The sequence below is a fragment of the Myxine glutinosa genome, chromosome 1 (assembly GCF_964187855.1).
Source record: "Myxine glutinosa chromosome 1, kmMyxGlut1.1, whole genome shotgun sequence".
NCBI classification, from domain to species: domain Eukaryota; kingdom Metazoa; phylum Chordata; class Myxini; order Myxiniformes; family Myxinidae; genus Myxine; species Myxine glutinosa.
Genome location: NC_136261.1, coordinates 407,344,147 through 407,371,813, shown reverse-complemented (window position 1 = coordinate 407,371,813; position 27,667 = coordinate 407,344,147). Strand labels below are relative to the sequence as shown.

Here is a 27,667-nt window from a genome sequence, read left to right as displayed (position 1 = left end):
TCAGAGCACAGCTTCGCACGTAATTCACAGTTTCAACGACGATTTTCAGAACATTGGCCAGTTTTGTAGGCAGGGTTTTTGATGCCAGCGCGTGTCTGTGCAGGATGCAGTGCGTGATGGTGTGGTGCATCGGCCTTCACCAGCGCTCCAAAACCGGAGTTGCATCCCAGCATGGCTGGAGCTCCGTCCGAGCAAACTGCAGACACCATGTTCCACGAGAGGCCGTTGCTTCTGAAGAAGTCGTCCACAAGCTTCTTCACGTCAGCTGCCTTCGTTGTTGTTGTGAGAAACTTGCAGAACAGAAAGTCTTCCTTGATCTCGTCTCCTTTGACATAACGCACAAATAAGATGAGCTGGCTCAAATTCGAAACGTCGGTGGTCTCGTCGAGAATCACGTGCATCTTTTTCTTCCACGCAGCAATTAATCCAAGTCACATTACGTTTCTCCTCCAGCTCTGTGTTAGTTCCTGATACGCAGTGTTCAGATTTGGCTGCTAAGTGAAAGGCAAAATTTTCTGGAGCATCTTCTTCTGGACAGCAAAATGCAGTACAATCCTGAACTACTTTGTCAGTGCTTCAGCCCGGACATCACGAGGTGGCGTTTTCCATCCGCAGCGAACAAAGCGTCATCATCAGATGTGGTGTGGTGCTGACCGGGCCGGCGTGGTGCTGACCAGGCAAACGTGGAGTGGTGCTGACCGGGCCGCCGTGGTGCTGACCGGGCAAACGTGGTGTGGTGCTGACCGGGCCGCTGTGGTGCTGACCAGGCAAACGCGGCGTGGTGCTGATGGGGCCCCCGCAGCCGTGATGCCCCCCCAACCCCCCCCCCCCCCCCCCCAGAATTTCCATGTTTTAAACGTTTCCCAGTGTGTACCCTGGATTTAGAATAGGTACACCGTATCCCTGCGTGTCGTAAGAGACGACTCAGAGGGTTGGCGTCAGGAAGGGCATCCGGCCATAAAAAAAACAAACATTGCCTCAAAAAGAGAACCATGACAATTACAACGACATATGGGCAGGGTACAGCCCGAAGTGGAGATCGGTTTCCGAGGTTTGGGACATGGAATGTAGGGACAATGACAGGGAGATCAGGAGAAGTGGTGGAAGTATTGGTCAAAAGAAGAGTGGACATATGTTGTGTGCAAGAGACGAGATGGAAGGGAAGTGGTGTGAGAATGGTGAAGGGTAGGCAGGGACAGAAATACAAGTTTGTGTGGCAAGGGTGCCTGGAGGGTGTGAATGGTGTTGGTGTCCTGTTTTCTGAGGAGTTTGGTGAGTGAGTGTGGTGAGTGTGACTAGAGTGAGTGATAGGTTGATGATGGTGAAAATGATGATTGGAAAGCTCTTGGTGAACGTCATTTCGGGATATGCTCTGCAGGTTGGTCAGAGCGATGAAGAGAAGGACAAGTTCTGGTGTGCGATAGAGAAGCTGATGGAAAACGTGAAAGATGAGGAAGTTGTTGTGGTAGGGGGAGACCTAAATTGACATGTGGGAAGGAGTATGGATGGTTTTGAGGGAGTTCAGGGGGGTTATGGATATGGTGTGAGAAATGGAGAAGTTGAAAGGATTTTGGAGTTTGCTGATGGAGCTGATTTGTTGATTTGTAATACTCAGTTCCAGAAAGAGGATAATAAGCTTGTTACATACACGTCAGGTGGGTCGACGACAACCGTTGACTACCTGATGGTGCGTAGGCGAGATAGGGGGCACTTCCGGGACACAAAGGTGATCCCGGGGGAGGAGGCTGTTTCACAGCACCACTTGGTTGTCTGCGACATAAGGGTGAAAGGTGCGAGGAGAGCTCGGCGGGTGAAGTACCAACCGAGAATGAAGGTGTGGAGGTTGAAAGAGGTGACAGTAAGGGAGGCATTAAAAGAGAGGCTGAGTAGGGTAGAGGATGATGTGGTTGAGCTTGAAAGTGATTGGATGTCAATGAAAGCTAGTCTGTTGGGAGCCGTTGGTGAGGTATGTGGATGGACAAAAGGACCACCGAGGCACTCGGAAACATGGTGGTGGGATGATGAAGTTGGAAAGAGGATTGACGAGAAGAGGAAGAAGTTCAAGGAGTGGCAGAAGGCGAAGGGTACGGGAGCAGAAACAGCAGAGCATGAAAGTTATAAGGCAGCCAAGAAGGCTGCAAAGAAAGAGGTGGCAAAGGCGCAGGAGGCATGTAGGAAAATGGTCGGAGAACGCTTGGATTCGGAAGAGGGTCAGAGAGCAGTATTCAGGATTGCAAAGCAGATAGCGAAAGAGAGGTGTGATGTGATGGCGGTGAGTTGCTTGAAGGATGAAGTGGGACAAATCGTTGTGGACCCAGATGGAATTAAAGGAAGATGGAAAAGATATATGGAAATGCTGTTGAATACAGAGAATGAATGGGATGGCAAGATAACTGAGAAGATAACTGAGGAGGAAGTTGAGGAAGGCATAAAAGCATTGAAGAGTAGAAAAGCGGGAGGGCCGACGGGAGTTGTGGGAGATATGTTGAAGGCAGCAGGAAGTTGGGGTGTGAAGAGAATGACAGAGATCTGTAATCTGGCGGTGAAAGAAGGCCACATTCCAGTGGATTGGGAACTGAGTACTCTCGTCCCTCTATACAAGGGGAAAGGTGACCCTCTAAAGTGTGGCTCGTACCGAGTGATAAAGTTATTGGAGCATGGAATGAAGGTATTGGAAAGGGTCTTGGAGAGGGGAGGATAAGGAAAAAAGTGAAGATCGATGAAATGCAGTTTGGATTTATGCCATTAAGAGGAACGACAGATGCGCTTTTTATTGTGAGGCAGTTGCAGGAGAAGTACATGGAGAAGAGGAAGAAGTTGTTTCTTGGGTTTGTTGATCTGGAGAAAGCATTCGATAGGGTTCCACGCAAAGTATTGACATGGGCAATGAGGAAGTTAGGAGTGGAGGAATGGTTGATCAGAGTAGTGATGGCAATGTACAAAAGCGCGCGCACAGCTGTAAGGACGAAGGACGGGAACAGTGGGGAGTTTGAGGTGAAGGTGGGAGTGCATCAGGGGTCGGTACTAAGTCCACTACTATTTGTAGCTGTGATGGAGGTGCTGGCTCAGAACGTAAATGAGGGTTTACCGTGGGAGTTGTTGTATGCAGATGATCTGGTGTTGATTGCAGGAAGTATGGATGGACTGAAGGAAAAGATGAACAAGTGGAAGGAATGTATGGAGACAAAAGGTCTGAAGGTGAATATCGGAAAGACGAAGGTGATGGCAAGTGGTAAAGCATGTGGTGAGGTGGAAAGAACTGGGAAGTGGCCCTGTGCTGTGTGCAGGAAGGGTGTCAGAGTGAACTCCATTCAATGTACAATGTGCGCTGAGTGGGTTCATCAAAAATGTAGTCGTCTGAGAGTGTCATTAACCAGTGTGGCAGCTACATTCAAATGTAAGGTGTGCACAGAGGGAGCTGCACATGGAGGAAATGTTGAGTTGGATCTTGGAGACGGCGTGAAGCTGGAAGGTGTGAAAACATTTTGCTACCTCGGAGACATGCTGAATGGAGAAGGTGCATCAGACTCGGCAACGGTTGCTTGAGTGAGATGTGCATGGAAGAAGTTTCAGGAACTGAGTGGCATGCTGATGAGGAGGGGAGTGTCGTTGAAGCTGAAGGGAAAGGTGTATGCTGCATGTGTGAGAAGTGTTATGATTTATGGGAGCGAGACATGGGTAATGAACGTAGAGCAGCAACGAAGGTTGGGAAAGGGTGGAAATGCGAATGGTTCGATGGATGTGCGGAGTATCGTTGAGAGAGAGGAAGACAAATGATGAATTGCGAAAAATGATGGGAATAGAGCCAGTGATTGATGCTGTGAAGAGGAACAGGTTGAGATGGTTTGGTCATGTGTTGAGGAAGGATGAAAGTGACTGGTTGAGAAGAGTGATGGAAATGAATGTAGAAGGAAGTAGAGGATGGGGAAGACCGAGAAAGACTTGGCTAAAGATGGTGGAAGAAGAAATGCGGGCAAGGGGGTTAACAAGGAGAGATGCAGAAAATAGGGCAAGATGGAGAAGATTGTCATGGGGACCGCAAGGCCAACCCCCGATCTAGCAGGGAAAATGGCCTTAAAATGCATGTTGTGTTGTTGTTGGTGGTCTCGTCGAGTTAAAGGCTGAATTTCGTCGGGCTCGCGACTAAATCTGCAACTATCTGGGCGAGGATGTCGTCGCTCATGTCATCGATTCTACATCTGATGTTGTCATTTGAGAGTGGAACGAGAGACAACTTGTTTTCAGCATCTTTTGCCAGCATGATGCCGGTTTGATGAGTGTCTCGCCAATGGTGTGTGGTTTGCCCTGCTTTGCGATCAGGTACGCAACTTCATACGACGCGGTGAGGATCGGTTTGTCAATTGGAAAGAAGCTGAGAGTGGGCAAGGTAGCACTTGCGTCGAATCGGACTCTCTTCAATTTGAATTCATCCAGCGTTGCGTCTTTGTACTGCCCCTCGCCGTGCAGTTTTTTTGAAGTGTTCCTCTAGTTTTGCTCGTGCTAGGCTGGAGTTGCTCAACTTGACATTGCAAAGCATGCATTGAGGACGCTGACTTCCGTCCCGTTCCGTCAAACACGTGAACCCATACCGCACGTAATCCTCTAACCACTTCCTTTTTTTGCTCGACATACTGAAAAAAACAAAAAAAGGTAACAAACTGATCTTAATTGAGTTCGGGCAAATAATTATATGACAAAAATTTAAAAAGGAGCATGCTTAAATATAATCAGTACCCCTCTGAACACTGAGAAATTTTAACGAAGAAAACATAACTTATAGTTACGATGACGGGATTTATTATCTACTCAACTCTGTCACCTCAAATCCCATTATAATATTACATAGAAAACTGTGAATTATTAGTTTTGAATTGCGACCAAAGGAGTTATATCACTTCCACCTAATTTTCTGAGTAATTCAATCATATTTTATAATCACCATCCACTTTTGACTTTAATATAACTCTGAACCCACCCTGCATATCCACAAACATTTCCAACTTACTTTTCAATTAATCAGTAACTCCAAAGTAAGGCGCGACCAATGACGCACGGCACACGGCAAGCTAATCGAGGCTATTCACTGGAATTTCCGAACACCTGCAAAGTCCAAAATCCAGTAAGTAAGCAAGTAAGCACCATCAACAGAATAATTAGCAAGTTGCTCATTGATTCAACTTACTACAGTCAGTGTGAAACAACTTATCTTTAACACAGACCAGAGAAACCATGAATGGGATGGGAATACAATTATTACAAATAACATTTCCATTCGTTCGTAACATACATAGCAAAATAATAATAATATTAATAATAAGCGTAATTACACAAAGATTCAAAATTGATACAAAACTAAAAACAAAGAAAAAACAAATTGCAATGCGTTTCGGAGGACCTCCGCCGAACCCCTGAGACTGGCTCACTGAACCCCTGGGGTTCGGTCGAACCCAGGTTAAGAACCAAGGGACTAGATGGTATTCATAGAATACTTACCCTGCGCAGTCTTGAGAAGGACTTGGTAAGCAAGCTAACTCTTCTCTTTTTAAAGGGTTTTTTTGGTTTTGAATAATTTGAAAAAAAATAATTCATTGCTTATCGAATCAAGCGTTGTACTTGTCGAATTATGACGTCATAATGAAGGCACCGATGGCATCATTATTAGCATTAACATGTCTTATTCCCCAAGGGGAGTGCTTGACATTGAGCCATATTTCAATTTTTTCCATGGAGTGGTTTCGGAGATAGAGGTACAACTTTTTTCGATTTTTCCAAGATGACGCCTGTACCACGTGACCAATGACGTCATAATTATCATTTTTATTATAATAGAGCAAACGTATATGGTTATGTATGTCGTTATGTTTATATGTGATGAAAACGTCTTCTTCTTCTTCAAATAATAACCCATCCTCTTAATTAACCCTCTTAATTGCGTTAAGACTGCTGAGACCCCTCAGACCTTTGACGACGCTTTAATTCCCCAAATACCCTTCCGACCACCAAGACCCCTGAATACCCAAAAGACCCAAAATACCCTGAAGACCCAAAAGACTCCGAAGACCCAAAACACCCCAAAGACCCAAAATTCCCTTCAAGGCCATGAGGCTCAAAAGGACCCTGAATACCCAAAAACCCAAAAGACCCCAAAGACCCAAAACACCCCAAAGACCCAAAACGCCTAGAAGACCCAAAACACCCCGAAGACCCAAAACACGCCGAAGACTCAAAACACCCCGAAGACCCAAAACACCCCGAAGACCAAAAACATCCCGAAGACCCAAAACACCCCGAAGACCCAAAACACCCCGAAGACCAAAAACACACCGAAGACCAAAAACATCCCGAAGACCAAAAGCATCCCAAAGACCCAAAACACCCTGAAGATCCAAAACACCTGGAAGACCCAAAACATCCGGAAGACCCAAAAACACTCTGAAGACCCAGAACACACCAAATATCCCAAAGAGCCTGAATACCCAAAACACCCCAAAGACCCAAAACACCCCAAAGACCCAAAACTCCCCAAAGACACAAAACACCCCGAAGACCCAAAACACCCCGAAGACGCAAAACACCCCGAAGACCCAAAACATCCGGATGACTCAAAACACCCAGAAGACCCAAACATCCTGAAGACCCAAAACACCCCGAAGACCTAAAACACCCAGAAGACCCAAAACATCCTGAAGATCTAAAACACCCCAAAGACCCAAAACACCCCGAAGACCCAAAACACCCTGAAGACCCAAAACACCCCGAAGACCCGAAAGACCCCGAAGACCCAAAACACCCAGAACACCCAAAACACCCTGAAGACCCAAAACACCCCAAAGACCCTTACAAGACCCAAAATACCCCAAAGACCTTTAAATACCCCAAATAACCAAACCACCCCAAAGTCTCTTAAAGACCCAGAGGAAACAAAAGACCCTTGAGACCCAAAAGCCTCTGAAGATACCAAATACCCCAAAATACCCTGAAGACCCAAAACACCTCAATGACCCAAAATACCCTTAAAGGCCCAGAGGATCCAAAATACCCTGAAGACCCAAATGGCCCTGAAGACCTAAAACACCATGAAGACCCAAAAGACTCCGAAATGGTCAAAGATTCCTACCCCTCTGAAATGACGTGTGGTGAGGCGCGCGGAGCGTGCCGAGTCACGCTAGTTAGAACAATTGTACAGGAGCCGCTCATATTCTGAAAATTTCGTGTTCATCGGACAAACAGTTGCAGAGGATTTTTTTTTTCTCCTACTGATCAGATCAAGCGTTGTACTTGTCGAATTATGATGTCATAATGGAGGCACCTATCACATCATTAACATATCTTATTCCCCATGGGATGTACTTGACAATGAGCCATGTTTCAATTTTTTCCATTGAGCGGTTTGGGAGATATAGAGGTGGAACGTTTTTCCAAGATCGTGTCCTCACTACGTGACCTATGACGTCATAATTATCAACAAAAAATTATACAGGCAACCGCACTCCTACGTTAAAATTTCACGTCAATCGGACCAACGGTTGCCAAGAAAATGAATTTTTAAAATGCAGACACGACACACGTACGGCACACGGCACACACACGCACGGCACACTGCACATATACATCACATGTACGCACCCGATTGCTTAACCCCATTTTTCGCTTTGCGAGCGCAGGGTAAAAATTGTGAAAAGTTCCTTTTGTACAACACATTGTTAGTTGATGCACTAATATGGATGGCATCAATGTTTCTTGAAAAATTCCAACTATTATTTTATGTGCTGATTTTCTTTCCTTTATTTATTTAAGGTTTGACATCTTCATTTGGGGGAATGGGTATCAGTGAACAGCCTGCTGGAGGAGACCTGACTTCTCAAATACCACCTCACAGCTCTTCTAGTCCAATGGAATCAACTGCCGCTCCTATTAATTCTACACCCATGGTGTTTGGTTATGTGATCGACGCTAATGGCAAGGTATTGTTCTCATTTCAGTTATAGACTAAGAGCGAGGCCTGATTTAATTAGACAATTGGGAACAAAGTTCTCAATGGTGTGGTTCCATTTTCCCATCAGTCCAAAGATTGAAAAGCTCATTCTCAAGTTTAGCCAGATAAGACTCGTGCCCTTGGCACATAATTGAAGTGGCACCATATTAAACATTTATTTAGATTTTAGAGTCCATGCATCAAACTCATATTTTCAGATTTCTACCATCCTATGAGAAATGGAAACATGACTTAGGAATGAATAGAGATCAGACTAATTAGCTTACGAATGACATTAAATAGCCACATTATAGCTCCAACCAGAACTGCAAGCAGTCATGATAGGGTTACAGGCAAATGGCCGCCATACCACGTGACTGATGATGTCATCATTCTCCAAAAAAATTTCTCTTGCATAGTCAATCATATCTGTAAATTTTGGTTTGGATCAGTTAAGCGGTTCTGGAGATATAGACTGAATTTTTCCCTTAAATCCAAGATGTCCACTGCACCATGTGACTCATGATGTAATGGTTTGCAAAAAAAAAAAAACCATGCTTAGTCAATCTCTGTGTTTGGTCTTCAAGCAGCCATCAATCATCTGCACCGGTCTCCCATCTCTACTGCCTCTGACATCAACTCTTCCTGGGAATTGTTCCAAAGTAAACTGCTCTCTCTCATGCACAGATTTATCCCATCTCGTCTTCAGTTGTCATACCCTTCCTCCCGTCCATGGTACACTGAACCTTGTGGTGAGGCAGTTGCCCTGAAACAACTTGCCTTCACCTCATGGAAGGCTAATCCAACTGAAGGCAATCTCAGTTCCTTTCACAAAGCCAGGAACAAGTGTGTGTCTACCCTCAGGAGAGCCAAGAAGCACTATCTCTTTACTCTCAAGACTGAACTCTCAAACCTGTCTCCCTCCTCCAAATCCTGGTGACGACGGGTCAAATCTGATTCTGGTGTTTGTTTCCCCTCCATCCCCTCCCTTACCGCAAACGGCTACACAGCTGACTCCGCACGTGAAAAAGCTGAATGCCTCAACTCTGTGTTTGCCTCAAAATCTTGTGTTCCAAACCCATCTCACTCTGTACCCACTTTACCCAGTCGTACCCAACTGCTCCTGGACTCTGTGTCCTTCTCTCCTGATAAGGTGGAGAAGTTTCTGTCAAACCATGACTCTGATTCTGCAACTGGACCAGACGGCATCAGCCCAAGGGTTCTAAAATCCTGCTCTGCCTCTCTCTCTCACCCTCTCTCTGTTCTCTTCATCCTCTCTTTTGCTCAAAGTCATCTTCCATCTGCTTGGAAATCAGTCAACATTACAGCTTTACACAAAAAAACAGATCTTTGCAACTACAGACCAATCGGCCTGCTCCCAATAATTAGCAAGGTCATGGAATCCATCATCATTTCTGACATCAAATCCTCCCTCTTCTCCAATGGCTTGATCTCGGATCATCAATTTGGATTCAGACCAGGTCACTCGACTCTGGACGTCCTGCTTCTGCTGTCTCAACAATGGATGGAGGTCCTCAATATCAAACAGGAAATCAGAGCTGTCTTCCTTGACATATCTCGTGCCTTCGATATGGTCTGGCACGCCGCCCTGCTCACCAAACTCTCCTCCTATTGTATCCATGGAAACCTCCACGCATGGCTTGTAGATTTCCTTTCTGGTCGCAGTCAACGTGTGGCCCTGAATGGAATTCTCTCATCTCCCCTTCCTGTCCAGGCTGGAGTTCCTCAAGGCAAGGGCCCTGTGCTTTTTCTGGTCCTCACGACTGATCTCTCCGACTCTCTGGAAAATACTCTCTATCTCTTTGCTGATGACTCCACTCTGCCTCACCATATCTCAACCCTCAGATCGGCAGGCAGCAGCCTCCTCACTCTCTGGAGATCTGGATAAAATCAAATTGGTCAAACAAGTGTAACATGTCTTTCAAGCCTGACGAATCTCACACTCTTACTTTGTCTCTCTGAAAAGACCGTCTGGACAAATCTCCCATCTACTTTCTGAACAATCCTCTTGAAGAAGTTCTGTCACTCGAGCTTCTGGGTCTCACTATCTGCCATGATCTTTCCTGGGAAAACCACATTTCCAAGCTGGCTTCCAAAGCCAGTTGCCGACTGGGCATCCTCCATCGTGCGAAGTACTTTCTGGGCACTTCTGAGCTCCTCACCTCATACAGAGCTTTCAGCTGCAGTTCAATGGAATACTGCTTTCCCCTCTGGGCTGGTGCTCCTGCCTCCCACCTAGCTCGGCTTCACGCGGTTGAAACCAAAACATTCAGAATCATTGGAATCTCCCGCGATGAAGCTGATTCTGAGGGCTTTTCTCTCTCTCACCACAGGCAGGTTGGTGGTCTCTCTGTCTTCTACCGACCCCTCTCCGGCCTAGCCCCCCAGCTCTGTCTGTGCTCTGTCCCCAAAATATTCCTGAAGGACGCACACGATCTGCCAAGAACCCTCTTCTGGTGAAACTGCCAAAATCAAGACTCTCTGCTCATCTTTACTCTTTCATGCCTCTTTTCTCCCACCTCTGGAACAAACTCCCCCACTCTCTTCAATCCCTCTCCTCACTCCAGGTCTTTAAAGCAGCTGTTCACCACCATCTCTTATCTCCCCCCCCCAAACCTTGATCTTTTCTACCCCCGTTAAAACACCCCTCTTTAAATCTCCAACTTCTTTCCTGAAATTCCTAGTCGTGTCAATTTGCTTTATGCTGTGCACCCCTCCCTCCTCCCCCAGCCCTCCCCTTTCCACAGATCTACCAAAGTTCCCTGTTCTCTGACGTTGTTGTGCATGTGTACTTTCCTCTCCCTCCCCCTCTTGTCTCCTGCACCCTCTATTGCATGTTTTATGTGTCTGTGCTTGTTTTCATGTTCAATGTGTTAGTTCTTAGACGAGCCTCGATTCTGTATCCCAAAAAAAAAAAAAAAAAAAAATAATGCTTATGAAGTTTCGGATTGATCCGTTCAGCAGTTCTGGAGAAAAAGATGTTTAAAGGTTTTCCTTTAATCCAAGATGGCCGCCATATCACGTGGCTTATGATGTCATAGTTTCCAAATATTTTTCCCACATCAGTAGTTTATCATTTGGATTTATGCCAGGAAAAGGAGCGACAGACGTGCTTTTTATTGTGAGGCAGTTGCAGGAGAAGTACATGGAGAAGAGGAAGAAGTTGTTTCTTGGGTTTGTTGATCTGGAGAAAGCATTCGATAGGGTTCCACGTGAAGTAGTGACATGGGCATTGAGGAAGTTAGGAGTGGAGGAATGGTTGATCAGAGTAGTGATGGCAATGTACAAAAGAGCGCGCACAGCTGTAAGGACGAAGGACGGGAACAGTGGTGAGTTTGAGGTGAAGGTGGGAGTGCATCAGGAGTCGGTACTAAGTCCACGGCTATTTGTAGCTGTGATGGATGTGCTGGCTCGGAACGTAACGGAGGGTTTACCGTGGGAGTTGTTGTATGCAGATGATCTGGTGTTGATTGCAGAAAGTATGGATGGACTGAAGGAGAAGATGAACAAGTGGAAGGAATGTATGCAGACAAAAGGTCTGAAGGTGAATATCGGAAAAACGAAGGTGATGGCAAGTGGTAAAGCATGTGGTGAGGTGGAAAGAACTGGGAAGTGGCCGTGTGCTGTGTGCAGGAAAGGTGTCGGAGTGAATTCCATTCAATGTACAATGTGCATTGAGTGGGTTCATCAAAAATGTAGTGGCTTGAGAGGGTCATTAACCAGTGTGGCAGCTACATTCAAGTGTAAGGTGTGCACAGAGGGAGCTGCAGATGGAGGAAATGTTGAGTTGGATCTTGGAGACGGCGTGAAGCTGGAAGGTGTGAAAACATTTTGTTACCTCGGAGACATGCTGAATGGAGAAGGTGGATCAGACTCGGCAACGGTTGCAAGAGTGAGATGTGCATGAAAGAAGTTTCGGGAACTGAGTGGTGTGCTGACGAGGAGGGGAGTGTCGTTGAAGCTGAAGGGAAAGGTGTATGCTGCATGTGTGAGAAGTGTTATGATTTATGGGAGCGAGACATGGGTAATGAACATAGAGCAGCAACGAAGGCTGGAAAGGGTGGAAATGCGAATGGTTCGGTGGATGTGTGGAGTATCGTTGAGAGAGAGGAAGACAAATGATGAATTGCGAAAGATGATGGGAATAGAGCCTGTGATGGATGCTGTGAAGAGAAACAGTTTGAGATGGTTTGGTCATGTGTTGAGGAAGGATGAAAGTGACTGGTTGAGAAAAGTGATGGAAATGAATGTCGAAGGAAGTAGAGGACGGGGAAGACCGAGAAAGACGTGGCTAAAGATGGTCGAAGAAGAAATGAGGGCAAGGTGGTTAACAAGGGGAGATGCAGAAAATATGGCAAAATGGAGAAGATCGCCATGGGGACCGCAAGGCTAACCCCCGCTCTTGCAGGGAAAATGGCCTTTAAAATGCCTGTTGTTGTTATTGTATCAGTAGTTTATCATATGGATGAAATTCTGCATCGATATGGTAAGAGGTACTCCAGAAAGTTTTTTTTTTTTTCCTCAAATTCAAGATGGCTGTCAAACCACATGATGATGTCATAGTTTGCAAATATTTCCCCCATCAGAATGTAAACGTGTTCTAAGTTTTACATCGATCAGATAAGCGGTTTCAGAGAAGTATTTTTTTCTAGTTTTATTTTAAAATCCAATATGGCCACCAAACCACGTGACCGATGACGTTTTGTTTTGCAAACTTTTATCAACATAGCTAGGCGATCATATTTGTAAAATTCCACGTTGATTTGTTCAGCGGTTCTGGAGAAGATGATGTTTAAAGTTTATGATTTCATCGGCAATGCCAGCCAATGTAAGTCAAAATTGCAAAAACAATTCATGATGCACTAATTTACATTTGTATCGATAATAGGTTAATGTTTCGCAGGGGACGGGCTAATAAATGAGAACAGACACAGATATTGTCAAAAACAAAATATGGACCATAAGTATAACAAGAATCAGCCACTGGAAGAACAAAAATAAATCAGACTCAGGGTCTTAAGAATCTATTAAAGTAATTGTCAGTGGCTAAACGTGACCACTTCCACTTTAATAGAAGTCAAAATTTGAAATCTACGTACATGAAATATACTTGATACATACATTCTGAAATTTATCACTCAAGGTTGATAAAAATCAGACTAAGTAGCAAAAGAATGACATTAATTAGTGCTAATTACACCTTTAATTAGACTAATGAGTACAAACATGAAATGGGTCACAAATAAAAGCTGACCATACATGTAACATAAATCAGTTACATAAGTATGAAAAGAACTCAGACTAAAGGTCTTAAGAATCTCGTTAAATTAGTTGGCAGCGGCTGTAATGAAATGTATCAAGCGGTAAACATGTTCGTTAAAATGTCTGCAAATATTTGAATGAAACTACAGCAAATGGATGCAGGCTACATCGCATGAATGACATCTGGAATTTTCTCAGTCAATAGTCTTCATCGACCGATGATAGAGACAGGTGATCATCACTGTCTCAATCACTGTCATTCTCCATTTCATCATCGAGCTTGAGTTTCTCATGGAGCTGCGGATCCTCAAACCAGACAATATTCATCATCCACCTTGAGCTTCTCAGGGAGCTCTGGACCCTCAAACCAGACAATATTCATCATCCATCTTGAGCTTCTCAGGGAGCTGTGGACAATCAAACCAGGCAATATTCATCATCGAGCATCTCAGGGAGGTGCAGATCCTCAAACCAGACAATATTCATCATCGAGCATCTCAGGGAGCTGCGGACTCTCAAACCAGACAATATTCATCATCGAGCATCTCAGGGAGGTGCAGATCCTCAAACCAGACAATATTCATCATCCATCTTGAGCTTCTCAGGGAGCTGCCCACCCTCAAAACAGAAATATTCATCATCCATCTTGAGCTTCTCAGGGATCTGCCGACCCTCAAACCAGACAATATTCAACATCCATCTTGAGCTTCTCAGGGAGCCCTGGACCCTTAAACCAGACAATATTCATCATCCATCTTGAGCTTCTCAGGGATCTGCTGACCCTCAAACCAGACGATATTCATCATCCATCTTGAGCTTCCCAGGGAGCTGCGGACTCTCAAAACAGACAATATTCATCATCCATCTTGAGCTTCTCAGGGATCTGCCGACCCTCAAACCAGACAATATTCAACATCCATCTTGAGCTTCTCAGGGAGCCCTGGACCCTTAAACCAGACAATATTCATCATCCATCTTGAGCTTCTCAGGGATCTGCCGACCCTCAAACCAGACAATATTCATCATCCATCTTGAGCTTCCCAGGGAGCTGCGGACTCTCAAAACAGACAATATTCATCATCCATCTTGAGCTTCCCAGGGAGCTGCGGACTCTCAAAACAGACAATATTGTAGGAACCATCTAATAGTTCCCAACTGTCTTCTGGAGATTGATCCATTTGTTGCTCATCAGAATGTGCCCACATCCTTGTCACAAAAGCTGATCGCTGCACATGGAGACGGAATTCGGCACTACGTGGTGGTAAACTGCTGGCAGCGATCCCCTTCAATTTGCTGAGTGCAAAGGAATAATTTCCCTGGATATGGGACAAGGAAGTTGATTTCAATAATTTTCGTGGACTCGCATTCGTGATTTGAAAATTTCAAAAAAATGAATTCAATGTGAAAATTTGTGATTATTTACCTTGCACTCTTGTAAGTACCGTAATCAAAATGTCCGATGATTTTGTCAGTTTCTTAAGAAGGCTTCATTTGCTTGTTTATTCAAGGGTCAGGAGTACTGTAATTGTAAACCGTTAATTTAAACCTTTACAGATATGTATACACAATAAATATGTGGTATTTGTAAATCCGTTTTACTTTATGTACGGGACATTTCTTTCTTTATAGGTCGACCTAAGACCTAGCACCAAGGTCAGCGCTACAGAGCTGAAGGAAGTGATGAAAAATAGTGCTAAAACAAAAACGAGTGCTAAAAGAACAACGAGCAAACTGATGGAGCTTGTTTTTAAACACAATGAACTTATGAAGTCAACTTTCTCTGGGCGAATAGTAAATGGCAGCGAAACCCAAGAGTTGGATAAGGATAAGGTCATGGACATAACAGGTAAGATACCAGTACGCTTGTATTATTTATCCTTTTTTAAATTCCGTTCTGCATCGTCGTTCATTGTCTGTTAGTCCTACTAAGCGAAGGGCCCAAACCAAATATCATGCTTAGTTTTTGAGTTACCTGCCAGATTCCTACAAACTAAGTACACCATGTTAATTTGCAAGTATTTATGATAGGATACAATATTTCAGAGGTGTACCCCTGAAAATTTGTTGCTGTCACCTCTAAATCCAAGATGGCGTCCAAAATGTGCGTCATCTTGACTAGCAATAGATATTTTGAGGATAACGTTTGAATAAAACCTCCAATCAGCATGTGTTTGGTGTCATATTAAAGGGAATTAAATTTGTTACATGTTGATACCAATCTTGTTGGGTTTCACGGTGATTTACGGAACAATTTTGAGCCAGAAATGTGTTTTTTCGACTTTTTTTTTTCCAAAAAAAGATCTTAACTGAAATACATTTTTCTGAATATATCAAAATTCCTCTTCATGATTGGATTATTACTTTCCATGAATTTGTCCATATACAATATGCATAGTGTAAAAAGGCCAGGTAGGTGTATAACATGTTTTAGAAAAAAATTATAAAGTCCAAAAGTCAATGGTGTCTTAATCACAAAAAACGTTGTTTTTGCATATCTGTATAAACATGTGAGGTTTTAATGACTGAATATGTGTACTGATTACTGGACAAGTGCACAATAAATGCTGTATATGATGCTATACAGCTCTCCTTAATTACCTTAATAAAATGTATATTTTATTAAAGTTGTTGCAATGACCTTGTAATACAAGATGGCGCCCAAAATGGCCACCGTTGTTACCTTAAAACCTTATTTTTTAACATAACTCTTGATTAGAACCTCCAATCAGCATATGTTTGGTGTCATTTTAATGATGTTAATTTTTTTTTCTACTTCCAAATATGCAATAGGTAAGAGAGCCTGGTGTCGGCTTAGCGGCTAGGGTGCCAGCTTAGGATCCTAGGATCCTGGGTTCGAATCCCGGTCGATCGCTGAATTAACGCCAGGGGGGTTGACTCAGCCTGTCATCCTTCCGAGGTCGGCAAATTGAGTACCAGTTCACTGGTAATTCCCTGTGGGTCGTAAAAGGCGACAAACAGGGTTGGCGGCAGGAAGGGCATCCGGCCGTAAAACATTGCTTCAAAAAGGGGACCAAAAAAAACAACAACAACAACCACGGTGCCCGAAAAAGGCCAACCCCCGCTTTGCGGGGAAAAATGGCCTCTAAAGGTTGTTTTTTTTTTGTTTTTTTTAAGAGAGTGGTTATGTGTACACTTTTTAGCGAATAATGTGTTTTAAGCATATTTTGGGAGTTGGCTGCATTAACGTTGGTACTTGATACACCATATAGAAGACTCAAGCAGTGACAGTTTGTCCTTTGTGTCAGCGTTGCATTAGACCTCCCATCATATGCAAAGATTACCAGTTACAATACCTCGTAGTCATCATCTGTGTCAGAGTCTGAATCTGTGATGCGCTCTTGAACATCTGAGTTATCTGCCCCGTCCTCAGGAGGATATTCATCAGCATATGCATCTGCATTGATGGGCTGGTTCTTGCATTCCTTTGAACAAATGCAAATCCCTGTGCATTTCAGTCCATTTTTCTTGCACCCACATTTGTTGGATTTGCAATCTGTTTTGCAGCCGCAACATGTCATCCCCAAAACAACAGATGGTACTGGTTGTACGTCCATCCAATCAATTTTGATTTCACTTGGACCTGTTACAATCCATCCTTGGCCGTGTGGAGATGGAAGATATTGTTCTTGAATGATGCAGTGCCTATTTATGTACGCCTGGTAGTTGGCCCTTAGTAACCTTTTACGTAAGGCACTCTGACATGGAGGGAGCTTGGCTGGATCAGATGTTCCAGAACCAAACATGATGGATCTAAGTTAATTAACGCTGTAAGTAGGGGGAGAAGGTAGCTTCTTGGACCTATCATTAAAGGCATACAGCAGACAGGTTGCATTCTCACAAGATGTAAACAACTCATCTGTTGGTGACAGGCTTCGCCCGAGCAATGGCATTGCCGCGCAGAATGTGGCATCATTCTGTAGTATCCATAATACACGAACTTTCCCTCTACCCTTGAAAGCGGACGTATTATCACATCCTGTAAATGGATGAGCTCCAATAAGACCATTGCATGTTGGCTCTCCAAGTTTTGCTCAAACGGCTGTGACGTTGATGTAACGTGTTTTGGACGCAGTACCAGTCAGAAACAGACATTTGCTTGCGATCCATCCCAGTCCACAAGCAGCCGATGCCAATACTATGACATCAGTATCCGGAGAACGAATTATGACAACATCCGACTGAGGTACTTGAAGAGATGCATAACGGGCATGCAGGATTAGTCTTTGATCAGCTTCCTCCATCTTATAGGTCAACTGTGGAATTTCTCGGCTTTCCATCAGCTCTTGTTCTGCATTAAATGAACTAGGGCATGCCCGTACTATATACCCGTACGTGGGTGCCCGATCCTTGCCAAAAAAAAAAAAAAACGCTACCCGTACGCTTTACCCCGCCCGTACGCCCGTACGCCCGTAAACAAAAAAAACAACGCTCTTCGCTTCCGCCCTTCGCTCTGACTGAATTGGGAGAAATAATGCGCATAAGAAATCGAGAAATTATTATTTTCTCCGGAAGAAATCGAATTACGAACCGTAATGGCGCCCGCGCTCGGCTCGGCTCGCTCTCACATCGGCCAGGCCTACGCAACAACGGGTTCTGTGATTGGCTGCCGGAAGTGCAGTCTTCACTGTCCGAAGGTCGCATATCGCAGTTACGATGAATCGCAAAGTAGTTTTAATTAGTTTTAAAACATAGTTTAACGCCAACATAGCGCCAACATAGTTTGCCAACGTGAAATAAATGAATACGCTCTCAAATGTGCCGTCCGAGGCAGAGTGTGTTCGCCACGTTCGGCACACGCGATAACTCGCTGCTCTCTGATTGGTTGAATCGTTTTTTGGACATAGCTCGGTAAGTACTTGTCCGATTAATATGAAACCTTGAAAAGGCACATCCTCGGGTCCCCAGCAATATACCTGGCAAGTTTCAAGTATATCGGACCCGTGGTTGTCGAGAAACAGCGGTCACAGACAAACATACAGACATACAAACATACATACACACAGAGATTACCGGAATTATAGATAGATAGCATTTGGACCCCAAAGTTGCGAACAGGACGTGTCTGCCTATAATCCTGGCATACTTCTGCTGTTTCCACTCCTCAATCAAGAACTGCGCCAACGACTCTTTGAATTTTCCATCTCTCAGAGCTTTCTTCAGCAGTTTGTCAACTCGTTGGTTTGGACAAGTAATTGTCATTGCGAAGCTGCCTTCAGCTGATTCAATTCGGGATTTCCGGTCTACATTCTTGATTGATATGGCAGGGTATGTATCACACACCGAGTGCACAGAGGTGCTGCTGCTTGAGGAAACATGCTTCATGATGATCTTCATTAGTGTTTCCGCTAAATCTCCAAAGGTTGCATTATGAGCAAGTCTCAGGGTTTGAATGAGGGCCATTGCGTCCAAAATAATGACTTGATGAGTTGTCGGGCCTGGCGTTTCCTCTGGTTCAACCAACTTCTCCAACTCATGCATCAGAACGGACTTTGACGTTTTCACAAGACCACCACTTTCCGTTGCTAGAGAATAGGGCAGGGGTCCGAGTGGGTACTGAAGAACTTCATCAATGTTCAACCCTCGGTCCATAGCGATGACTGTCATCTTGTGAAAGAGGTCTCGGGTGTATCGCATCGTAAATGTATGCCCTTTAAGCTTATGTTTCTTTAGTTTGGTCATTGAGGTGAAGTTACGTAGTGCAAGTTTTGGCCATTTATCATAAAAGCAGGTCTGAGCTTCTACGGTCTGCGCTTCTGCTGTATCATCAGAAACAGGCCTGGGTTCAAAATTATCTGGTAATTCATCATGTTGATCGGGTTCTTCACCTGCAGAACATGGTGTCTGTAGTCTCTGTGTTACGAATTGGACGAGTGACGCCTTTCCTTTCTCATGGGCATTGAGCATGTCGTTTGCCACCTCCTCAGAGGCCTGTCTACCAGAGGAAATGTGGCATAGTGGGCCATCATCACTAAATGGATTGTTCCATTTGACAACAGTGTTCATGGTAAGTTGGACATTTTCTTCATCCCTTTTGACCCGTGCCTTGCCAGCATCATCAGCTGTATAGGTCCTGTCGTTCATCTATCTATAATTCCAGTAATCTCTGTACGTTTGTACGTCTGTACGTTTGTACGTCTGTTTGTCTGTGACCGCTGTTTCTCGACAACCACGGGTCCGATATACTTTTAACTTGCCAGGTATATTGCTGGGGACCCGAGGATGTGCCTTTTCAAGGTTTCATATTAATCGGACAATTACTTACCGAGCTATGTCCAAAAAACGATTCAACCAATCAGAGAGCAGCGAACGATCGCGTGTGCCGAACGTGGAGGACACACTCTGCCTCGGATGGCACATTTGAGAGCGTATTCATTTATTTCACGTTTGCAAACTATGTTGGCGTTAAACTATGTTTTAAAACTAATAAAACCGAATTTGCGATTCATTCGCTTTCCTGCGCGTTTGTGCACGCGATGGCGATTTCTTTACCAAACTCCGGAAGCCGTTCGCTTTGGACCAAACCATTGCATGTAAATAGAGGGGGGGGGATTGTCACCGTACTCGCAAGCCGTTCGCTTTGGACCAAACCATTTCATGTAAATAGAGGGGGGGGGATATAATTTTAGATATAGATATAGTACGGGCAATGCCCTAGTGTCTCCAGTAAGGACTGAAATTCGCCGCACAATTCAGCCCTTTGAGTTGATAACCCTTCCCACTTCAGTGTTGCTGCAGGATTCATGCTGATATTCATTATCCTTCCAGGTGATTTGGAGTCTCTGTTGACCCCCATTTCTGTCTCCTGGTCAGCAGGTATTCTGGCAAATGGGTTGCTGCTCTTCTGAATGGTAAACAAGTTTCCATTTAAAAGTTGTTCTTCAGCATCACGATGAGTATCAGCGAGGTTCAGCATCATGAGTAGGTAGAGCGGCTTGTATGTGGCATAAACCGTTCTGCAGCATGCGAAAAACCATGGTAGCATCTCCAATTGTGAGGGGAGATGCAGCAGCCAATCACCTGCACGAGAAGCTCGGACATGTCGCAGTAGTATGTCAATTATGTCAATATAATAGACCAAAATGGGAAAATATCTATGATCTGGTGCTGTATTCCATGAAGCCGAAGGCTGAATGGAATACAGCATTAACACAGTCATTAAGACATGTGTAGTTTATACAGATATGGACAAAAACGCCGTTTTTGTTAATAACAAATCATTGACTTTTTGGGCAATATAACTTTTTTTATACAAAAAGGTATACACCCGTGCTTTTTACACAATATTTTAACTATATTTGGACAAATTCCTGGAAATTAATAATTCAATCCTCAAGAGGAATGTTGATATATGCAGAAATATGTATTTCGGCAAAGTTCATTTTTTTGAAAAAAAATGTTTTAAAAACACATTTTTGGCTCAAAATTGTTATGTGAATCATCCTGAAACCCAACACGATTGGTATCATCATGTAGAAAAATCAATTTCCTTTAATATAACACCACACACATGCTGATTGAAGGTTTTACTCAAACATTATCCTCAAAATATCGTCTGCTAGTCAAAACGGTGGCCATTTTGGACGCCATCTTGGATTTAGAGGTGACCGCAACAACATTTTAGGGGTACACCTCTAAATTATTGTGTATTATCATAAAACCTTCCAAAAAAACATGGTGCACTTAGTTTGTAGGGATCTGGCAAGTAACTCCTTAATATCTGATTTTGGCCCTTCGCTTATACTAACGAGAGTTGCTTCGATGTATTTAAATGGTCACCATGGTATAATGCAGGATACGTCATAAATATTCATATACTTGGACTTTGCATACACATATCTCATTGATAAATGTGAAATGAAAAATACATTATTCAGGTATAAAGTTTTAGTATTCCATTTAATGTGAGGATATAATTCCTTGAATTCAGGCACATGGAAAGTTATTATCGTATATTCAGTGAACAAGTTAATCAGTGTGTAAGAGGGCGTTTATATTTATAATCTCTGTTTCAGCATTTATACAAAAGGAGTTCCCGGTTGGGCTGACGGATAAAGACATCGAAGGGTGTATTATTAAAAAGCTTGCTGACTACAAATACCAAAACAAGAATGATCAATCTCCTCACCAGCAGTCGTAAGAATCCACCACCCTTCTCATCCTGTGGACTGAAGAGGTATACTAATGCTTTATACACAAAAGGTGTTTAAGCCTTTCCCTATAAAATATGAGGAGTGGCATTAAGGAAAAAGTCTAAATCTGAAGCACATTTTGCAATACTTGGAAAGTTTAAGGTGAAAGAAACCATTTTAAAGCTGCTAATTATGACATTTATAGACATAACATGAAAAGTTAAATATATTTTTGAATATTTTCTCTTTACCTTATGAAGCAGTCAAATATTTTGAATGGTTGACCTGTACTGAATCATAAACTCGGTTAATAATACTGGAGTCATTTTTGTCATGGAAATCATGTTCCTTTTGTGTCACTTTATCCTGTTTTGAAAATATCAACAAATAATAAATAAAATATCAATGCCCCCTCCCCCTTCCTCTCTCTTCCAACTCATTCCTCCACCTTCTCCAATCTTCTACTTCCCTCTGCCCCACTCAAATTACCCCTCACTGTGCATCATCCAATCAGCACCTAGCCTTTTGTCCTCCTCCTCACCGTGCCCTCTCTTCCAGCTCTTCTACAATTTCCGATACACTGTCAACAGCTCTCCTTACCTCCCCCTAACCTACCTCATCTTACCCTACTCCTCCCCTCTATTGTATCCGATGCTCTCCCTCCCTCTTCCTGAATGGTATGGAACTCAAACATCCAGGGCCTTCACTCAAACCTGAGTATCCATACCGGCTACTTCTGACAAAACAGACATAATCTGCTGAACAGAAGCTTTCCTCCTTCAATATGTCTCTGACTCCTTAATATCTCTTCCTGGTTACTCCCTCCTCCGGTATGATAAACCTGAGCCTTGTCCTGGTGGTGGGGTTGCTATCTTTATCAAAAACTCTCTTCCTCACTCTCCCTCCACTGCCCTCTCTCCACCCCACCCCCAAGAGTACCTCTGGCTATGGCTTCCCCTCCGCTCCCACCTTTTGTTCATATGTGTGTTGTACCGTCCTCCAAACAGTGATGACTCCATTTACATCTCCCTGTCTGACAATATGGACCAACTTCTATCCACTCATCCCAACTCTCCCTTCCTCATATGTGGCGACTTCAACTATCATCATGCCAGCTGGCTGGGTGTGGGTACCTCTCTCACCAGCCATGGCACCTCAGCAAAGGAATTCTGTGACTTATTGTGACTGACACAATCTGTCACTTTCCCGACCCGGATCTCAGTCAACGGAGCATCTTGTCTTCTAGAGGTGGTTATGACAAACTACCCTGCAAATGTCTGCTGCTCTTCTTCTATTCCAATCGGTTATTCTGATCATTTGCTTGTTAAAGTGGATATCTATATGGCCATTCTCAGAGAGCCTCCTCAGCGTCGACGAGTCTGGTATTTCACTCAGGCCGACTGGCACGGTCTTCAAGCAGCCATCAATCATCTGGATTGGTCTCCCATCTCTACTGCCTCTGACATCAATTCTTCCTGGGAATTCTTCCAAAGTAAACTGCTCTCTCTCATGCAGAGATTTATCCCATCTCATCTTCAGTTGTCATACCCTTCCTCCCGTCCATGGTACACTGAATCGTGTGGTGAGGCAGTAGCCCTGTAACAGCTTGCAATTGCCTCTTGGAAGGCTAATCCATCTGAAGGAAATCTCAGTTACTTTCACAAAGCTCGGAACAAGTGTGTGTCTACCCTCAGGAGAGCCAGGAAACGATACCTCTCTGCTCTCAAGACTGAAGTCTCAAACCTGTCTCCCTCCTCCAAATCCTGGTGGTTTCTGGTCAAATCTGTTTCTGGTGTTTGTTCCCCCTCCATCCCCTGCCTTACCTCAAATGGCTACACAGCTGACTCCACACGTGAAAAAGCCGAATGCCTCAACTCTGTGTTTGCCTCTAAATCTTGTGTCCCAACCCCATCTCTCTCTGTACCCACCTTACCCAGTCGAACCCAGCTGATCCTGGACTCGGTGTCCTTCTCTCCTGACAATATGTAGAAGTTTATGTCAAACCTCGACACTAATTCTGCAACTGGACCAGACGGCATCAGCCCACGGGTCCAAAAATCCTGCTCTGTCTCTCTCTCTCTCTCTCTCTCTCTCTCTCTCTCTTCTCTCTCTCTCGCTCTGTTCTCTCTCTCTCGCTCTGTTCTCTCTCTCTCTCTCTGTTCTCTCTCTCTCTCTGTTCTCTCTCTCTCTCTGTTCTCTCTCTCTCTCTGTTCTCTCTCTCTCTCCCTCTCTCCCTCTCTCTCTCTCTCTCTCTCTCTCTCTCTCTGACTCTGTCTCTGTCTCTGTCTCTGTCTCTGTCTCTCTCTCTCTGTTCTCTGTTCTCTTCACCCTCTCTTTTTCTCAAGGTCATCTGCCATCAGCTTGGAAATCAGCCAACATGACCTCTTTACACAAAAAGGTGCAAAAACAGATCCTTGCAATTACAGGCCAATCAGCCTGCTCCCAATCATCAGCAAGAGCATGGAATCCATAATTGCTTCTAACATTAAATCCTTCCTCTTCTCCAATGGTTTGATCTCGGATCATAAATATGGATTCAGATCAGGTCACTACTCTGGACATGCTGCTTCTGCTGTCTCAACAATGGATGGAGGCCTTCAATGCTAAACAGGAAATCAGAGCCATCTCCCTTGACATATCACGTGCCATCGATACGGTCTGGCACCCTGCCCTGCTCACCAAACTCTCCTGTGGTATCCATGGAAATCTCCACATATAGCTCGCAGACTTCTTCTCCTATCGTAGTCATCATGTGGTTCTAGATGGCATTCTCTCATATCCTCTTCCTGTCCAGGCAGGAGTTCCTCAAGGCAGTGTTCTGGGCCCTGTACCTTTTCCGATCCTCATCAATTATCTCTTTGACGCTCTGGAAAATCCTCTCTATCTCTTTGCTGATGACTCCACTCTCTGCCGCTCCATATCTCAACCCTCAGATCGGCAGTCTGCATCCTCTTTACTCTCTGCACACTTCGACAAATTACAAGCTGGTCAAACAAGTGGAACATGTCTTTCAATCCTCACAAATCTTGCACTCTCACCTTGTCTCTCGGAAAAGATTGTGTGGAAAACCTTCCCATCTAATTGCTCAACAATCCTCTCGAACAAGTTCTGCCACTCAGATTTTTGTCGCCAAAGCCAGTCGCCTACTTAGCATCCTCCATCGTGCAAAGCCCTTTCTTGGCACTTCTGAGCTTCTCATCACACACAAAGCTTTCATCTGCAGCTCAATGGAATTCTGTTCTCCCCTCTGGGCTGGTGCTCCTGCCTCACACCTAGCTCAGCTTCATGCTGTAGAAAGAAACTAAGAGTTTCAGAATAGTTGGAATCTCCCACAATGAAGCTAACTCTGAGGGCCTTTCACTCACTCACCGCAGGCAGGTTGGTGGACTTTCTGTCTTCTACCAAATCTTCCCTGGCGTAGCTCCCTCTACTCTGTCTGTGCTCTGTCCCCGAAATATTCCTGTAGGACGCACAAGATCTGCTGACCCTCTTCTGGTGAAACTGACAAAATCAAGACACTCTGCTCACCTTCACTCTTTCATTCCTATGTTTCCTGCCTCTGGAACAAACTCCCACACTCTCTTCAATCCCTCTCATCTCTCCAGTTCTACAAAGCAGCATTGACACCAATGCTCCCTCCAGGTCCACATCATCCCCACCACAAACAACCTCGATGCGGACCAGCTGCATCCACACCCCCTGACCGCACCAACCATATACATCATGGAACTCAAGTTATAGAGATAAATGTGTTCGTGGTTCTCTCCGGTTGTCGCACTTAGGCCAATGAACCATCTCTTCGTGTCCCCAGATGGTCGATCCTTTGGTGTGGGCTCAAACTCTACACATCCAATTATCGAGGTCTCTGAAGTGGAAAAATTGTGGTGCGTCCCTGAAACGACACTATTCAGCATCTTCAATGAATTCAGTTTTTTTTAAATTTGGTTTTGCTTTGGGAGTGATAGATTACTGCGCTGTTAAATGTGACTGGACTTGAGTTTGGTAAGTTGAATAATATTGCTTATGGGCTTGCTTGGGATGTGCTCGGGGATTATATTAGAGTACTAATGTATTGCTTATTCTTGTTGTGGATGGTGTTGAGATTGATTTCAATAAAGCTCTATATCCTGAGAGAGGTTGTGGAATGAATATTCTACCACACTAGGGATATACCCGTGCTACGCACGGGTGGGAGGCCAGAAGCAAACAGGCAATGCAGATACGGTGAATGCGAAAGCATGAAACCAATAAATTCCACATTCCTGTAGCACCTTCAGTCGCACCTCAGACATGGACAGGACGTTCGTGAAGGACTTCCATGAAAAACGTACCCGTTCGTCACGCATACAAACATCGATCGTGGGCCCGTGGCGAATCTGCATATTGCGATCTGCGAAGTTCACGTTCAGAAAGTAGAAACGGCATGTCGGCATGTCGTCATTCACTTGAACTCGATATCTCTTTTTTCATTCCAAACAACATATTATCCTTCATTCCTTCATTGTAAAAACTACCAAGTCAAAAGTTAAAAGGATTTTGAGCCGATAGCTGTTACGGCCTTGGCAAGATCGATGGAGACAGCAATCTGTTCGCATATTCACCACCCAAATAGCTATGTGGAATTCTCTCATGTAGAGATTAAATGTCGTTTGAACTTTGGCCGAGGTCATTATTTACTTTTAATGATGTTTATATACGAATGATGTTTAATGATGTTTATATTGGTTTTGGGTCGTCCTTTCCGCATATCTCGTGGGATTGTAAGTTGGAGAGACGGCCATGAGGGCAGGGAGGGGGTTGGAATTCTCTCAAGCAGGGATTCAACCCGTGTCCTTATAAAAGGTCTTTTTCCGAGGTCACCGAGTCCGATCGGTGCAGCTGTGCAGCGATCGGTGCACCCGTTTGTGCGGCACCCAGGAAAACAACATCGTCACAATGAGAACATCGTCACAATGAACGTTATGCGAACGCGAATGTTATGTGGGAGTCCAAACCTGAGAATGCTGAAACCTGAGAATGTTACATATCTGCAAAGCTGAAATTGGAAAAACTAAATAGCCTATTTTACTCCTGGAGATCCCAGGATGATCCACCCAAAATATCGTTGAGATCGGTTCAGCAGTTTTTATGGTACCTTCGAACAGGCAGACAGGCAGACAGACAGACAGACGGACGGACATTTGGTGAATTATAGTAATATTTATGATGACTATGTCAGTGATTCTCTACAGCTCTGCTCGTTGTGGTGATTTTGCTCATTCCGTTCTGTTTGTGGTAAAAGTTTATTTCATGGTCAGTTCCACAGTTTGTGTTCAAATTATTCCTTCACTTTGATCACTCTTCCAGTAGTTTACGAGTTTCATTATAATTACTTAATATGATTTGTGCACAAATTCACAAGTACAAAGTATTTTCGATTCAAATGAAATGATTTCCTTGTGTGTGTGTGGTTGTTTATTTGCAATCCGATTCATGTTGGTTTGTTACGATAATAAAGGGAATATAAAAAGGGAATCATTTGTTTTGGGTCCGCATTTTCTTAAACCAAGATGCGATGTTTATAAAAGTCTCTCCATGAACATGGACATGACACGGAATTTCAAGCTGTTTGATCTGGATCAGAACACAATCTCCAGATGTTCCCGATTTTCCATTAAAATTATCTGATGATGAACCGCACCAAATGGTCATTTTAGTGGGATCTGACATTTTGACGTAATCTTCAACAGAATGTTCGGCACGCATGCGCAGAAACCCCGAGACGTAGCGATCTTCGGGGCATGTGAACTGCTCTTGTACGCGTGATAATGCTTGCTATGGCTCACGAAGCTTCTAGAAGAAGCCGAAAATACTGGGAAGTGTACCTGAGAGAGGGTTGGGGGTGTACCTCTGCACAACGAAAGAGTTGGAGGGAGACACAGTATCTTGTTTGGGTGCTTCTCAACACTGATGGGCAGGTGATATCTGCAGCTCGTGAATGCACAGGAAAAGTTAAAAATGAACATTAGTAAAATCAACAACAAACAACACTAGAATGAACAGCACTCGGTAGAGTGAAAACCTTCGCCAGGCTGTAACGTTTATGTTTTGTGCAAATACTGTATGATGTCCATGTCACCAAAAGCAGTCGGAAAAATGAGTCAAATTTATCGTTCCTGTTTGAGTATGCTCCACTCCTAAAAGCGGGAAAAATCAAGCCAGGATGGTCGATTGTCCGACCAAGCACGAACTGCTCGACCGCTGAAGAAGAAGAAGCCTC

At 44.2% G+C, this 27,667-nt stretch overlaps 1 protein-coding gene across 2 annotated transcripts in view; it reads left to right on the top strand.

Moving 5' to 3' along the window:
• The window catches only part of LOC137417457 (uncharacterized), a 31,408-nt gene extending 4,486 nt beyond the window's left edge, over window positions 1–26,922 (top strand). The window contains exons 2-5 of one of the 2 annotated variants that reach the window (XM_078770465.1): window positions 7,798–7,964; window positions 14,888–15,104; window positions 21,292–21,452; window positions 25,220–26,922. In XM_078770465.1, coding sequence (XP_078626591.1) covers window positions 7,821–7,964; window positions 14,888–15,104; window positions 21,292–21,416 — 486 coding nt within the window. In that variant the 5' untranslated portion in view covers window positions 7,798–7,820 and the 3' untranslated portion in view covers window positions 21,417–21,452; window positions 25,220–26,922. The remainder of the gene's footprint in view (window positions 1–7,797; window positions 7,965–14,887; window positions 15,105–21,291; window positions 21,453–25,219) is intronic. The other variant, XR_013621911.1, reaches the window with a different exon arrangement.
• Window positions 26,923–27,667: the final 745 nt, after the last annotated feature.